The sequence below is a fragment of the Squalius cephalus genome, assembly GCF_949319135.1.
Source record: "Squalius cephalus genome assembly, chromosome: 6".
In the NCBI taxonomy this organism is placed as follows: domain Eukaryota; kingdom Metazoa; phylum Chordata; class Actinopteri; order Cypriniformes; family Leuciscidae; genus Squalius; species Squalius cephalus.
Window position 1 is genome coordinate 869,819 of NC_137127.1, and position 16,153 is coordinate 885,971.

The 16,153-nt window shown below is 44.6% G+C and overlaps 1 protein-coding gene across 2 annotated transcripts in view; it reads left to right on the forward strand.

The window, feature by feature from the left end:
- cskl (c-src tyrosine kinase-like) overlaps window positions 1-13,467 on the forward strand; it is a 28,734-nt gene extending 15,267 nt beyond the window's left edge. For both annotated transcript variants that reach the window (XM_079873843.1, XM_079873844.1), the window contains exons 7-13: window positions 147-212; window positions 317-416; window positions 966-1,056; window positions 1,800-1,873; window positions 2,204-2,399; window positions 5,148-5,234; window positions 11,599-13,467. In XM_079873843.1, coding sequence (XP_079729969.1) covers window positions 147-212; window positions 317-416; window positions 966-1,056; window positions 1,800-1,873; window positions 2,204-2,399; window positions 5,148-5,234; window positions 11,599-11,781 — 797 coding nt within the window. In that variant the 3' untranslated portion in view covers window positions 11,782-13,467. The remainder of the gene's footprint in view (window positions 1-146; window positions 213-316; window positions 417-965; window positions 1,057-1,799; window positions 1,874-2,203; window positions 2,400-5,147; window positions 5,235-11,598) is intronic.
- The last annotated feature ends 2,686 nt before the right edge of the window (window positions 13,468-16,153 follow it).

Sequence of the window (16,153 nt, forward strand, 5' to 3'; positions counted from 1 at the left end):
TTTATAAATGATCAATCTAATGCGTCCTTGATCAATAAAAATATTCATTTCAGTATTTCACTGACTTCAGTGGTAACGCATGAGTTTCCCGGCTCTCGTCTGAACGTGTGTGTGTGTGTGTGTGTGTGTGTGTGTGTTCTCCACAGGCGGATGGGCTCTGAACCGGAGAGATCTCACACTCATCAAGCCCATCGGGAAAGGAGAGTTCGGAGGTACGCTGGTGTGTGTGTGTGTGTGTGTGATGATGCATGTGTGTGATACGAGCTGTGTGTGTGTGTGATGCATGTGTGTGATACGAGCTGTTGTGTGTGTTCAGATGTGTTGCTGGGAGATTACAGAGGGTCGAAGGTCGCGGTGAAGTGCATCAAACACGACGCCACAGCGCAGGCGTTCCTCGCCGAAGCCTCCGTCATGACGTGAGCATCTTCACTTCAACGTCTCACTGTATAATCATGTGACCAGTGCTCTTCCGTGACCAGTGCTCTCCGCTGCTGTGCCGTATATCGAGTGAACGCTTCAGGAACAAGAACACATGTGGGCGGGGCTTGATTGTGTCTGTGGGGAATTGATTGGATGGTTGTGGTTTGCTATTGGCTGATCTCATGTGAGTGACAGGTTATAGCCCCGCCCTCGTCATCAGAGAAGAGAAGAGACGCTGCAAGAGGAACTTATTCTGACTCAAGATTATTAACACAATAATGATGTGCACTCATAAATCATTTATGATAAACACTGCAATAACAACAAGAGCTGTCAATTTTGATTTCATGGTGACTTTAAATCTGTGTGTGTGTGCGTGTGTGTGTGTGTCTGTGTGTGCGTGTGTCTGTGTGTGCTGTGTGTGTGTGTGTGCGTGTGTGTGTGTGTCTGTGTGTGCGTGTGTCTGTGTGTGCTGTGTGTGTGTGCGTGCGTGCGTGTGTGTGTGTGCGTGCGTGCGTGTGTGTGTGTGTGTGTGTGTGTTGCAGTCAGCTGAGACACACTAACCTGGTGCAGTTGTTGGGAGTGATCGTGGAGGAGAGAGGCAGTTTGTTCATCGTGACGGAGTTCATGGCGAAGGTCAGTTTCTCTCTCGCTTCAGTCATGATGAAAACACACACTAATATCTTGTGTGTGTGTGAGATATTGTCCCGGCTGAGCTGATGTTTCTAATCCTAATAGTGAGAAAAAGCTTCTTTAAAAAAAAAAATTGACCATATAGACAAAATCTAAATTAAATAAATAAGTTTGCATGTGTTTGAGTATCATATTTGATGCATCAGGCTTTTATATGGCTCATATATTGAGAGTATGAAGAAAAAATCAGCTCAAACCGAGTAAAAATATGCAACTTGGTTCACATGCTGATATTTATATGGACAAAAAGTGACGAAATTCTGATGCTTGTGATGTAAATCAACAGATACTTGCATATATAATATATGCAATACATAATATGTCTTAGTAAGATGATATTTAAATGCTTAGTTTTATGATCAAAGCTCTAGTTTTAAAACATATGCAATACAATGATTGACAGATGAACAATTAAACCTTCCACAAAAGCCTGATGATCATATTTGATATTTTCTAATAAATGTCTGGATAATCAAATAAACCTCAGTTCAGCTGAAATATTACCAACAATATCAAAGTTATTCTTATGTTTACTTGATAAAATCAGAGATTTAAAGACCCGTGCCGCTCGAGCTGAAGGACGTCTGTACAGTTACACTCTTTACTGGAGTAAACCGAGTAAACTCTCAGTCAGAGACAGAAGGACTGGAGGAGACTGACAGTGTGTGTGTGTGTGTGTGTGACAGGGCAGTCTGGTGGATTACCTGCGCTCTCGGGGGCGAACGGTCCTGGGCGGCGAGTGTTTGCTCCAGTTCTCCCTGTGAGTAACCCTCTCTTATTAGAGCGCCGGTGTTTCTTCTGATGTTTCTGTGTAGCGTAAAGCAGCCGGTCCATTTTCACTACTTTGAAACCGTGCTTAGAATAAAAAGACCATTATCGTTAGTTGGTGTGGACGGTAATAATTATCGTTATAGTTGTGGAATACTTGATTCTGATTGGTCGATCGCTCCATCCAGCGGTTTATTATTCCCAGATGACAACAGAACACAGAAACACCGGCTCATCCGGGTCACTGAAGTCAGCAGCGCTATACGCTCGCTAGGAACGGGTTTCTTTGTGTGTGTGTTTCAGTAACGTGTGTGTGTTTCAGTAACGTGTGTGAAGCCATGGAGTATCTGGAGGCCAATAACTTAGTGCACAGAGATCTGGCGGCTCGCAACGTCCTGGTGTCTGACGACAACATCGCTAAAGTCAGCGACTTCGGTCTGACCAAAGAGGCCTCGTCCACTCAGGACACGGCTAAACTACCCGTCAAGTGGACCTCGCCCGAGGCCCTGCGCGAGAAGGTGTGTGTGTGTGTGTGTGTGTGTGTGAGAGAGTGTGTGTGTGTGTGTGTGTGTGTGTGTGTGTGTATGTGAGAGAGAGTGTGAGAGAGAGTGTGAGAGAGAGTGTGAGAGAGAGTGTGAGAGAGAGTGTGAGAGAGAGTGTGAGAGAGAGTGTGAGAGAGAGTGTGAGAGAGAGTGAGAGAGAGTGTGAGAGAGAGTGTGAGAGAGTGTGTGAGAGTGTGAGAGTGTGTGTGAGAGGGTGTGTGAGAGTGTGAGAGAGAGTGTGAGAGAGAGTGTGAGAGAGAGTGTGAGAGAGAGTGTGAGAGAGAGTGTGAGAGAGAGTGTGAGAGAGAGTGTGAGAGAGAGTGTGAGAGAGTGTGTGAGAGTGTGAGAGTGTGTGTGAGAGGGTGTGTGAGAGTGTGTGAGAGTGTGTGAGAGTGTGAGAGGGTGTGAGAGGGTGTGAGAGAGTGTGAGAGAGTGTGTGAGAGGGTGTGAGAGTGTGTGAGAGTGTGTGAGAGGGTGTGAGAGAGTGTGAGAGAGTGTGTGAGAGGGTGTGAGAGTGTGTGAGAGTGTGTGTGAGAGAGTGTGAGAGAGAGTGTGAGAGAGAGTGTGAGAGAGAGTGTGAGAGAGAGTGTGAGAGAGAGTGTGAGAGAGAGTGTGAGAGAGAGTGTGAGAGAGAGTGTGAGAGGGTGTGTGAGAGGGTGTGTGAGAGAGTGTGTGAGAGAGTGTGAGAGAGAGTGTGAGAGAGTGTGAGAGAGAGTGTGAGAGAGTGTGAGAGAGTGTGAGAGAGAGTGTGAGAGAGAGTGTGAGAGAGTGTGAGAGAGAGTGTGAGAGAGAGTGTGAGAGAGAGTGTGAGAGAGAGTGTGAGAGAGAGTGTGAGTGTGTGTGAGGGTGTGTGAGAGTGTGAGAGAGAGTGTGAGAGAGTGTGAGAGAGAGTGTGAGAGAGAGTGTGAGAGAGTGTGAGAGAGTGTGTGAGAGAGAGTGTGAGAGAGTGTGAGAGAGAGTGTGAGAGAGAGTGTGAGAGAGAGTGTGAGAGAGTGTGAGAGAGAGTGTGAGAGAGAGTGTGAGAGAGTGTGAGAGAGAGTGTGAGAGAGAGTGTGAGAGAGAGTGTGAGAGAGAGTGTGAGAGAGAGTGTGAGAGTGTGTGTGAGAGGGTGTGTGAGAGTGTGAGAGAGAGTGTGAGAGAGTGTGAGAGAGAGTGTGAGAGAGAGTGTGAGAGAGTGTGAGAGAGAGTGTGAGAGAGAGTGTGAGAGAGTGTGAGAGAGAGTGTGAGAGAGAGTGTGAGAGAGAGTGTGAGAGAGAGTGTGAGAGAGAGTGTGAGAGAGTGTGTGAGAGTGTGTGTGAGAGGGTGTGTGAGAGTGTGTGAGAGTGTGTGAGAGTGTGAGAGGGTGTGAGAGGGTGTGAGAGAGTGTGAGAGAGTGTGTGAGAGGGTGTGAGAGTGTGTGAGAGTGTGTGAGAGGGTGTGAGAGAGTGTGAGAGAGGGTGTGAGAGTGTGTGAGAGAGTGTGAGAGAGTGTGTGAGAGTGTGAGAGTGTGTGAGAGTGTGTGAGAGAGTGTGAGAGAGTGTGAGAGAGTGTGAGAGAGTGTGTGAGAGAGTGAGAGAGAGTGTGTGAGAGTGTGTGAGAGTGTGTGAGAGAGTGTGAGAGAGTGTGTGAGAGAGTGTGAGAGAGTGTGAGAGTGTGTGAGAGAGTGTGAGAGAGTGTGAGAGAGTGTGTGAGAGTGTGAGAGTGTGTGTGAGAGTGTGTGAGAGTGTGAGAGGGTGTGAGAGGGTGTGAGAGAGTGTGAGAGAGTGTGAGAGGGTGTGAGAGTGTGTGAGAGAGTGTGAGAGGGTGTGAGAGAGTGTGTGAGAGGGTGTGAGAGTGTGTGAGAGAGTGTGAGAGAGTGTGTGAGAGTGTGAGAGTGTGTGAGAGTGTGTGAGAGAGTGTGAGAGAGTGTGAGAGAGTGTGAGAGTGTGTGAGAGAGTGTGTGAGAGAGTGTGAGAGGGTGTGAGAGTGTGAGAGAGTGTGAGAGAGTGTGTGAGAGTGTGTGAGAGAGTGTGTGAGAGAGTGTGTGTGAGAGAGTGTGAGAGTGTGAGAGGGTGTGAGAGAGTGAGAGAGTGAGAGAGTGTGTGAGAGTGTGTGAGAGTGTGTGAGAGAGTGTGTGAGAGTGTGAGAGAGTGTGTGAGAGGGTGTGAGAGTGTGTGAGAGAGTGTGAGAGTGTGTGAGAGAGTGTGAGAGAGTGTGTGAGAGAGTGTGAGAGAGTGTGTGAGAGAGTGTGAGAGAGTGTGTGAGAGTGTGAGAGAGTGTGTGAGAGAGTGTGAGAGTGTGTGAGAGAGGGTGTGAGAGAGTGTGAGAGAGTGTGTGAGAGTGTGTGAGAGAGTGTGAGAGAGTGTGAGAGAGTGTGAGAGAGTGTGTGAGAGAGTGTGAGAGAGTGTGTGAGAGGGTGTGTGAGAGTGTGTGTGTGTGAGAGTGTGTGTGTGTGTGAGAGTGTCTGTGAGAAAGTACTAAAACAAACAACAGTAAACATCAGGATTTAGATCACAGCAATTCATCAGGAATCACTGAATATTTCAGGAAAAATGTTTAAAGATAAAAAGTCCTGGTTTGTCTAGAAACTGACATTCCTGAAGAGGGAAGATCCATGATCATATTTTCCATTTAAAGCATGTATTAATTCTCATGTATTTTGAATATTTTAATTTCTTTTTACCCGAAAGCAAAGAACGAAAAAGAATGTCTCAGCCGTAAGAGTTTCTGTTTGTGTAACACTAGAAGTTTCTCTTTTCTCTGCAGAGGTTTTCTACCAAGTCTGACGTGTGGAGTTTCGGCGTTCTCCTGTGGGAGATTTACTCGTTCGGGCGCGTGCCGTACCCCAAAATCGTAAGTTTCATTGTCTGTGTTTCTCTGCGAATACAACTTATGCACACACAACTGGAATATCACATAAAACACTAGTGAATAAAGCAGTGTTTCCCTCCCATGTGTTCAAGAGAACAGAATCATCACTTCCTGGTGTAAAATATCAGTAATAAAGTGTAAGTTGCTGTAATGTGTGTGTTCTCCCTCCATCATAACGAGTGTGTCTCGAGCGTCAGACGAAACACAGTAAACGCTGTCGTGTTCTCTGGCGTTCGGATGCTGGCGTTCGGGAACACACTCGTGTGTGTGAGACGCTTCTGGAGGGAGTCACACCAGATCATTCTGATCACACACTTCGACTCCGGCCTTTCAGAAACACCAAACCAACATTAGAGACGCTGCGACGCCATTGGTCAGCTGGTTACTCCAGTTATCCAATCACAGGGATTTATTTGATAAATGTGTTTGTGTGGGAAAGATTTGCTGTTGTTATATGATTGTTTTCATGAGAATTGTTTTACTGCGTGCAGTTCAGTGTGTGTCCAGCAGATGGCAGTGTACGTGTGTGTGTGTGTGTGTGTGTGTGTGTGTGTGTGTGTGTGTCTGTTGTGTGGTTCAGCATGTGTCCAGCAGATGGGGCTGTGTGTGTGTGTGTGTGTGTGTTTGTGTGTGTGTTTGTGTGTGTGTGTGTGTGTGTGTGTGTCTGTTGTGTGGTTCAGCATGTGTCCAGCAGATGGGGCTGTGTGTGTGTGTGTGTGTGTGTGTGTGTGTGTGTGTGTGTGTGTTTGTGTGTGTGTTTGTGTGTGTGTGTGTGTGTGTGTCTGTTGTGTGGTTCAGCATGTGTCCAGCAGATGGGGCTGTGTGTGTGTGTGTGTGTGTGTGTGTGTGTGTGTGTGTGTGTGTGTGTGTGTGTGTGTGTGTGTGTGTGTGTGCGTGCGTGCCTCTGTCTTAGATTGGTTTTCATCATATCTCACAAACAGGAGTTTTTCGGTGGAAACTGGAGTATTTTCCTCAAGCTCAGTTCCCGTCACTTGTGGAGTTCCCCAGGGCTCTATTCTGGGTCCAACCTTATTTTCTCTCTATTTACTCTCTCTGCGTCTTATTTTTGAATCCCATAAAGTTTCATATCACATGTATGCCGATGATACTCAGCTTTATTTTCCTCTAAAATCAGGCACTGATTCAGTGTCCTCTTCGCTAGCTTGTTTAGAGGACATTAAGACTGGGACGGACAACAGTTTCCTTCAACTAAATCAGAAAGTCATGTTGTTTGGCCCTTCAGACCTTTTAAATAATGTAAGTCATACCCTGGGCCTCCTTCAACATAACATTCGTGATAAAGTAAAAAATCTGGGAGTTACCCTTGATCCGGAGTTAAAGTTTGACAAATAAATCAACTCTTTTGTTAGAGCCAGTTTTCTGGAGCTTACGGGACTTCACAAGCTCTAAAATGATCTGAGTTTTCTGATTTGGAGACTCATTCATGCATTCATCTCAGCCAGACTGGACTATTGTAAACAGTGTTGGGGAAAGTTACTTTTAAAGGGTAACTCGCCAAATTGCAACCTAGGCTATTTTTGATAATCTACCCGAGTCAAACATTAGTGTAAAAGCATAATTAGAATGGAAACGCCACTTTTAAGATTGAACGTATTTTCGTTTTCGGTCAAAATGCCTTTTGAATGGGAGTGAATGGAGCACTACTATTACAGCATCAAAAATCGCTATTTTTAAAACACTATGGAGGGTCGACACAACATGAAACTGTGCTGAAGTATCACCAGGGGCTCTACACATGAACTCCAGCACTGAGAACAGTGTTTGTGTTCACAGAGTTTACTATAAAGAAAGGTTTTGTACGACTCACTTTATCAGTTAGTGTTTCCGGTGGGTGGAATTTTGCCAGTCAAAAGTCTCGAATGCAACGTAACATGAGGAGAGTAAAGATGGAAAGCTCAGTTCATTACGTTGCATTCGGAGATCGACTACTTTTGACAGTAGTGTACAGTAGAGGTAGTGTACAGTAGAGGTAGAGTATAGTAGAGTACAGTAGGGGTAGAGTACAGTAGAGGTAGAGTACAGTAGAGTACAGTAGAGGTAGAGTACAGTAGAGGTAGAGTACAGTAGAGGTAGAGTGCAGTAGAGTACAGTAGAGGTAGAGCACAGTAGAGGTAGAGCACAGTAGAGGTAGAGTACAGTAGAGCACAGTAGAGGTAGAGCACAGTAGAGGTAGAGCACAGTAGAGGTAGAGCACAGTAGAGGTAGAGCACAGTAGAGGTAGAGCACAGTAGAGGTAGAGCACAGTAGAGGTAGAGTACAGTAGAGGTAGAGTACAGTAGAGTACAGTAGAGTACAGTAGAGGTAGAGTACAGTAGAGTACAGTAGAGGTAGAGCACAGTAGAGGTAGAGTACAGTAGAGGTAGAGTACAGTATTGTACAGTAGAGGTAGAGTACAGTAGAGTACAGTAGAGGTAGAGTACAGTAGAGGTAGAGTACAGTAGAGGTAGAGTACAGTAGAGGTAGAGTACAGTAGAGGTAGAGTAGAGGTAGAGTACAGTAGAGGTAGAGTACAGTAGAGGTAGAGTACAGTAGAGGTAGAGTACAGTAGAGGTAGAGTGCAGTAGAGTACAGTAGAGGTAGAGCACAGTAGAGGTAGAGCACAGTAGAGGTAGAGTACAGTAGAGTACAGTAGAGGTAGAGCACAGTAGAGGTAGAGTACAGTAGAGGTAGAGTACAGTAGAGGTAGAGTACAGTAGAGGTAGAGCACAGTAGAGGTAGAGCACAGTAGAGGTAGAGTACAGTAGAGTACAGTAGAGGTAGAGTACAGTAGAGTACAGTAGAGGTAGAGCACAGTAGAGGTAGAGTACAGTAGAGGTAGAGTACAGTATTGTACAGTAGAGGTAGAGTACAGTAGAGGTAGAGTACAGTAGAGGTAGAGTACAGTAGAGTACAGTATTGTACAGTAGAGGTAGAGTACAGTAGAGGTACAGTAGAGGTAGAGTACAGTAGAGGTAGAGTACAGTAGAGGTAGAGTGCAGTAGAGTACAGTAGAGGTAGAGCACAGTAGAGGTAGAGCACAGTAGAGGTAGAGCACAGTAGAGGTAGAGCACAGTAGAGGTAGAGCACAGTAGAGGTAGAGTACAGTAAATTACAGTATAGTACAGTATTGCACAGTAGATATGGAGTGCAGTTGTAGAGGTAGAGTACAGTAGAGGTAGAGCATAGTAGAGTACAGTAGAGGTAGAGTACAGTAGAGGTAGAGTACAGTAGAGTACAGTAGAGGTAGAGTACAGTAAATTACAGTATTGCACAGTAGAGGTCGAGTACAGTAAATTACAGTATAGTACAGTATTGCACAGTAGAGGTAGAGTACAGTTGTAGAGGTAGAGTACAGTAGAGGTTGAGTACGGTAAATTACAGTATAGTACAGTATTGCACAGTAGAGGTCGAGTACAGTAAATTACAGTATAGTACAGTATTGCACAGTAGAGGTAGAGTACAGTTGTAGAGGTAGAGTACAGTAGAGGTTGAGTACAGTAAATTGAAGTATAGTACAGTATTGCACAGTAGAGGTAGAGTACAGTAGAGGTAGAGTACAGTAGAGGTAGAGTACAGTAGAGGTCGAGTACAGTGAATTACAGTATAGTACAGTATTGCACAGTAGGGGTAGAGTACAGTAGAGGCCGAGTACAGTAGAGGCCGAGTACAGTAGAGGCCGAGTACAGTAGAGGCCGAGTACAGTAGAGGCCGAGTACAGTAGAGGCCGAGTACAGTAGAGGCCGAGTACAGTAGAGGCCGAGTACAGTAGAGGCCGAGTACAGTAGAGGCCGAGTACAGTAGAGGCCGAGTACAGTAAATTACAGTATAGTACAGTATTGCACAGTAGGGGTAGAGTACAGTAGGGCTAGAGTACAATAAATTACAGTATAGTACAGTAGAGTACAGTAGGGGTAGTGTACAGTAGGGGTGGTGTACAGTAGAGGTGGTGTACAGTAGAGTACAGTAGTGTGGACATGAGGAGAGTAAAGATGGAAAGCTCAGTTCATTACGTTGCATTCGGAGATCGACTACTTTTGACAGTAGTGTACAGTAGAGGTAGTGTACAGTAGAGGTAGAGTATAGTAGAGTACAGTAGGGGTAGAGTACAGTAGAGATAGTGTACAGTAGAGTACAGTAGAGGTAGTGTACAGTAGAAGTAGAGTACAGTAGAGGTAGAGTACAGTAGAGTACAGTAGAGGTAGAGCACAGTAGAGTACAGTAGAGGTAGAGCACAGTAGAGGTAGAGTACAGTATTGTACAGTAGAGGTAGAGTACAGTAGAGTACAGTAGAGGTAGAGTACAGTAGAGTACAGTATTGTACAGTAGAGGTAGAGTACAGTAGAGGTAGAGTACAGTAGAGGTAGAGTACAGTAGAGTACAGTAGAGGTAGAGTACAGTAGAGGTAGAGTACAGTAGAGGTAGAGTACAGTAGAGGTAGAGTACAGTAGAGGTAGAGTGCAGTAGAGTACAGTAGAGGTAGAGCACAGTAGAGGTAGAGCACAGTAGAGGTAGAGCACAGTAGAGTACAGTAGAGGTAGAGCACAGTAGAGGTAGAGCACAGTAGAGGTAGAGCACAGTAGAGTACAGTAGAGTACAGTAGAGTACAGTAGAGGTAGAGTACAGTAGAGGTAGAGTACAGTAGAGGTAGAGCACAGTAGAGGTAGAGCACAGTAGAGGTAGAGCACAGTAGAGGTAGAGCACAGTAGAGCACAGTAGAGCACAGTAGAGTACAGTAGAGTACAGTAGAGTACAGTAGAGTACAGTAGAGTACAGTAGAGTACAGTAGAGGTAGAGTACAGTAGAGGTAGAGTACAGTATTGTACAGTAGAGGTAGAGTACAGTAGAGTACAGTAGAGGTAGAGTACAGTAGAGGTAGAGTACAGTAGAGTACAGTATTGTACAGTAGAGGTAGAGTACAGTAGAGGTAGAGTACAGTAGAGGTAGAGCATAGTAGAGTACAGTAGAGGTAGAGTACAGTAGAGGTAGAGTACAGTAGAGGTAGAGTACAGTAAATTACAGTATAGTACAGTATTGCACAGTAGAGGTCGAGTACAGTAAATTACAGTATAGTACAGTATTGCACAGTAGAGGTAGAGTACAGTTGTAGAGGTAGAGTACAGTAGAGGTTGAGTACGGTAAATTACAGTATAGTACAGTATTGCACAGTAGAGGTCGAGTACAGTAAATTACAGTATAGTACAGTATTGCACAGTAGAGGTAGAGTACAGTTGTAGAGGTAGAGTACAGTAGAGGTTGAGTACAGTAAATTACAGTATAGTACAGTATTGCACAGTAGAGGTAGAGTACAGTAGAGGTAGAGTACAGTAGAGGTAGAGTACAGTAGAGGCCGAGTACAGTAAATTACAGTATAGTACAGTATTGCACAGTAGGGGTAGAGTACAGTAGAGGTAGAGTACAGTAGAGGTAGAGTACAGTAGAGGTAGAGTACAGTAGAGGTAGAGTACAGTAGAGGTAGAGTACAGTAGAGGTAGAGTACAGTAGAGGTAGAGTACAGTAGAGGTAGAGTACAGTAGAGGTAGAGTACAGTAGAGGTCGAGTACAGTAGAGGTCGAGTACAGTAGAGGTCGAGTACAGTAGAGGTCGAGTACAGTAGAGGTCGAGTACAGTAAATTACAGTATAGTACAGTATTGCACAGTAGGGGTAGAGTACAGTAGGGCTAGAGTACAGTAAATTACAGTATAGTACAGTAGAGTACAGTAGGGGTAGTGTACAGTAGGGGTGGTGTACAGTAGAGGTGGTGTACAGTGGAGTACAGTAGTGTACAGTGGGGTAGAGTACAGTAGGGGTAGAGTACAGTAGTGCACAGTAGGGGTAGTGTACAGTAGGGGTAGTGTGCAGTAGAGTACAGTAGCGTACAGTAGAGGTGGAGTACAGTAGAGTACAGTAGCGTACAGTAGAGGTAGTGTACAGTAGAGGTAGAGTACAGTAGTGTACAGTAGAGGTAGAGTACAGTAGTGTACAGTAGGGGTAGAGTACAGTAGAGTGTCTGTTGTGCAGCATGCTCTCCCCCCCTCCCTCCCTCCCTGATGCCTTGGCGGACAGTATAGAAATGGCTGAGGGCGGAAATATGCTAATACGGGACAGTCCGTCAGCAGTCGTGGGCGGAGCATGAGCATTATGACATCATATTGCTCAGAAAATCCAAACGGCTTGACTTTTTGAGGATAAATAAAAGAAGCGAATGGATTTTCTTCACTACAGTGGTTGTGTCCAAACACACATTTATATGCAAACACCATGTAAAAGTGAATTGTGCGTCCGATGACCCCTTTAAAGTGCTATATAAATAAAGGTGACCTTGACCCCTGACCCCTGTGTCCGCAGCCGCTGAAGGAGGTGGTGCCGCGGGTGGAGAAGGGCTATAAGATGGAGGCTCCCGACAGATGTCCTGCTGCGGTGTACGAGCTGATGAAGCAGAGCTGGAGTCTGGACCCTGCGAGACGGCCCTCGTTCCTCATGATGAGGGAGAAGCTCCAGCGCATCAGAGCCGAGGAGCTGCACCTGTGACACACACACACACACACACACCTGCTGCTGTGCCACACACTCTACTGCTGAGGACTGAGACTGTTGAGCTGGCGCACTCTCGTGATCAGTGACGTGAGAGGAGGAACACACGGAGGAGTGTGTGAGTGAGTGAGCGTGTGTGTGTGAGTGAGTGAGTGTGTGTCGGATATGTGCGCGTCATGCGTGTGTGTGTGACGTGTGTTAGTGTGTCATGCGTGTGTTGTACATGTGCGCGTCATACGTGTGTGAGACGTGTGAAATTGTTATGCGTGTGTGTGTGTGTGTGTGTGACGTGTGTGTGTGTGATGTGTGCTAGTGTGTGACGTGTGCAAGTGTGTCGTGTGTGTGTGTGATGTGTGCTAGTGTGTCATGCATGTGTGTGTTACGTGTGCAAGTGTGTTGTGTGTGTGCGCGTGAGTGTGTGCACGCGTGTGTGTGTGTGTCTGTGCGGGTGAGTGTGTGTGTGTCTGTGCGGGTGAGTGTGAGTGTGTGTGTGTGTGTGTGTGTGTGTGTGTCTGTGCGGGTGAGTGTGTGTCTGTGCGGGTGTGTGTGTGTGTGTCTGTGCGGGTGAGTGTGTGTGTGTGTGTGTGTGTGTGTCTGTGCGGGTGAGTGTGTGTGTCTGTGTGTCTGTGCGGGTGAGTGTGTGTGTGTGTGTGTGTGTGTGTGTGTGTGTCTGTGCGGGTGAGTGTGTGTGTGTGTGTGTGTGTGTCTGTGCGGGTGAGTGTGTGTGTGTGTGTGTGTGTGTGTGTGTGTGAGTGTGTGTGTGTGTGTGTGTGCTAGTGTGTCATGCGTGTGTGTGTGACGTGTGCAAGTGTGTTGTGTGTGTGCGCGTGAGTGTGTGTGTATGTGTGTGTGTGTGTCTGTGCGGGTGAGTGTGTGTGTGTGTGTGTTTGTCTGTGTGTGTGTGTGTGTGTGTGTGTGTGTGTGTGTGTGTGTGTGTTTGTCTGTGCGGGTGTGTGTGTGTGTGTGTGTGTGTGTGTGTGTGTGCGGGTGAGTGTGTGTGTGTGTGTGTGTGTGTGTGTGCTGGAGTTGACAGCAGTGCCTGTGTTCCTCTGACGTCACTCTTCCACAGACTCAACGCGTCTTTTTTATTCTTTTCTTTTTTTAAATCTGCCTTTTTTTAATGTGTATTTGTTGATTTGTCTTCTGCATCGAGACTGATGGGTGTGTGTTCACCAGCGCCAGACTGAACTGAGGCGATGAGCTGGGAAACACACACACACACACACACACACACACACCCCAGCTGAGCTCATGTGCCTGCCAACACTCACTCACACACACACACACACACACACACACACACACACACACACACACTCCCTCTAGCGGACTCAGAGACTCGTCAAACAGAACTCTTGCTGCGTCGGCCTGTTTTATATTAAAATATATTTAAAGAACTGGAACTGAAATGACGATACGTGTGTGTGTGTGTGTGTGTGTGTGTCTGCATGCTCAGAGGCCTTGAGTAACGTCAGTGTTTCAGTGTTCATTGTTTTAATATTCTGCCATGATTATGAATAAATCATTCCATCTGTGTGACAGTGTCATCGCTGGGGGCGGAGCTGCTGACAGGAAGTGACCTCGTCACTATCGATGAACGTTGCATCTTTCAAACTCGTGTACTTGATGCTGACCTTGTGTGTATGTTTGTGCTGTTTAGATGAACACACACTCACACAGACTCTCTCTCTCACACACACACACATACACACACACACACACTCTCTCTCTCTCTCTCTCTCTCTCTCTCACACACACACACACACACACACACACACTCGCACTCTCTCTCTCTCTCTCTCACACACACTCACACAGACACACACTCTCTCTCTCTCTCTCTCTCACACACACACACTCACACTCTCTCTCTCTCTCTCTCTCACACACAACATATAAGCACACACTCACTCTCACACACACTCTCTCTCTCTCACACACACACACACACTCTCTCTCTCTCACACAACATATAAGCTCACTCTCACACACACAGACACACACACACACTCGCACTCTCTCTCTCTCACACACACACACACACACACTCTCTCTCACACAACATATAAGCTCACTCTCACACACACAGACACACACACACACACTCGCACTCTCTCTCTCTCACACACACACACACTCTCTCTCTCTCTCTCTCTCTCTCTCACACACACACACACAACATATAAGCACACACTCACTCTCACACACACATACAATTAATCATACAATTAATGAATTACTGTTCCTCGTGTGGATCCAGTCCCGTAAGACTTTAGTTCCAGGACACAAATGTCCTGTATTTTTAATAAATATTTTTAATAAATCTGAGAGATCTGCTCCTCCGCTGACAGTCTGTTCACACACAACTCCTCAAACATTCATAAACAGATGGTCAAGTAAATCCAGACGGATGGAGCGGTTTAATCCAAGTCTTCTGAAGACTCCATCACAAACTCACTGCTGCTTAAACGCGAATGCTTTTGTTCACTGATAGTTTGATAAGTGAGTAAACGCCTACAGCAGAGATCTTCATTTGTGTTGTGAAGATCAACGAGAGTCTCACGGGTTCGACACGAGTAAATGGGGACAGAATGTTCTTTATGACCACAAACTCATTTTTACAAATCTTTTAAAAATCGAGTGTTCATCAGAGGGGTCATAGACTCGCACTCGAACCACGAATACACACACAAAAAAGTATAGGTTTTTTTTATTTTTAAAGTTTTGTGGTTAAAATTTTAAAAAGTAACGAATCCTCCTCTCTCGGGTCGATCTGACCCCCTTAGGAATTAATGGATGCTTCAGTTCACAAAAATGCTCAAAATTCAAACTAAAAATGCTAAAACTTTACCAAAAAAGTAATGTCTACATGTGTATCTGAATGCAGACTGAAGACTGGCTTTAGGACCCAGAGGAACAGCTCGTTTGCTCCATATAGAGCTATAAGGACATCTAGAGTCATGAAATATCATCTTATATTATTATTCTCCACAAGAGGTCGACAAAGACACTCAGTGTAAGATATTTAGAGCTGAATTAAAAGGGTTATGCATGAAATCGTGAGTTATTTTGAATTTAAGTGAGGAATGTGCTTAAATTACTATTTATTTATTATTTATTGATCAAGTCTAGTAATTTAAAGGTAAAAAAAAAAAAATTGCATTAAAAATAGTAAAAAATATTATCAAAATGAAATAAAATAAGCTTTCTGGACAAAAAAAAGAAGAAGTATGTATAATTGTAGGGCTTTGGGTGAGGGAGAGGAGGATGATGAAGGTTCAGTGTAGACTCATGTTTCTCTCCTCAGGGGTTTACTGGGCGATGAACACACACTGGTTCTGCTGGAGTCTGGCGCTGGCTCAGGTTCTGCTGATTCTGGACCCTGATGGTCATGTGACTCTGAGGCTCTTATGTAAGTTTGACCTCCAGCGACTCCGACGAGACGGAGCATGTTATCGGACACACACACACACACACACACTGTTTCACATTCATTAATATTTAAATGAACCCATATTTAGTCATTAACTGCCGACAGCTTCTCATGTGAGACGTCCACACAAACACTGACCTTGACCTCGACCTTGACCCTGAGTCGATGCAATCCTTCATCTGAACGTCACGCTCGTAAACACACTGGGATTCAGCGTCTTACTCAATCTCATATTTCTTTCAGCCTGAACACACCCGTCAAACACACAATATTAATTACTGTTTCATTATTGTGTGCGTTCAGGCGAGGAATATGAGCTGGTAAACATGGAGTCACAGGAAATACACAACCACATACTGTAAAGATCTTAAAATACATCGATTTTATAGAGAATCATGTGCCCCCCCCCCCCCCATTACTGAATAAGCATTCAACATCAAACCATAACATAAAATAAAATATAAATATTAAAGAAACACTTGAACTTAATTGTAATTTGATAAACTATCAACAACAAAAAAATAGAATTAGATTAATATTTGAGCTGAAATTAAAACTAAAACCATAATTAAACCAATATTTAAAAAAAAAATACACTTATTTATTTGAGATACTTGCCAAGGTAACATTTCACATTTTCATGTAATTTAATTTACTAAAAATGTTAGTTTTAAATACCTTAAACTTATAAAAATGACTAAAACTTTAACAGAAATGTAAACAAAATCTAATTCAAAAAGACTATAATAGTACTAAAATATCAGGCTGAAGTACTAAAATGTCTAAAACTAAAATAAATGTTTTAATTAAAAAATGAAATAGCTAATAAAAATGTTATTTGAAAGTTCAATAGTACAGTTTTTATAGATTTCACAGAACACAGTTTCAGAAGTCTTTCTAAACGACCTTCAGGCCTGATGATTCCCTCGTTAACGA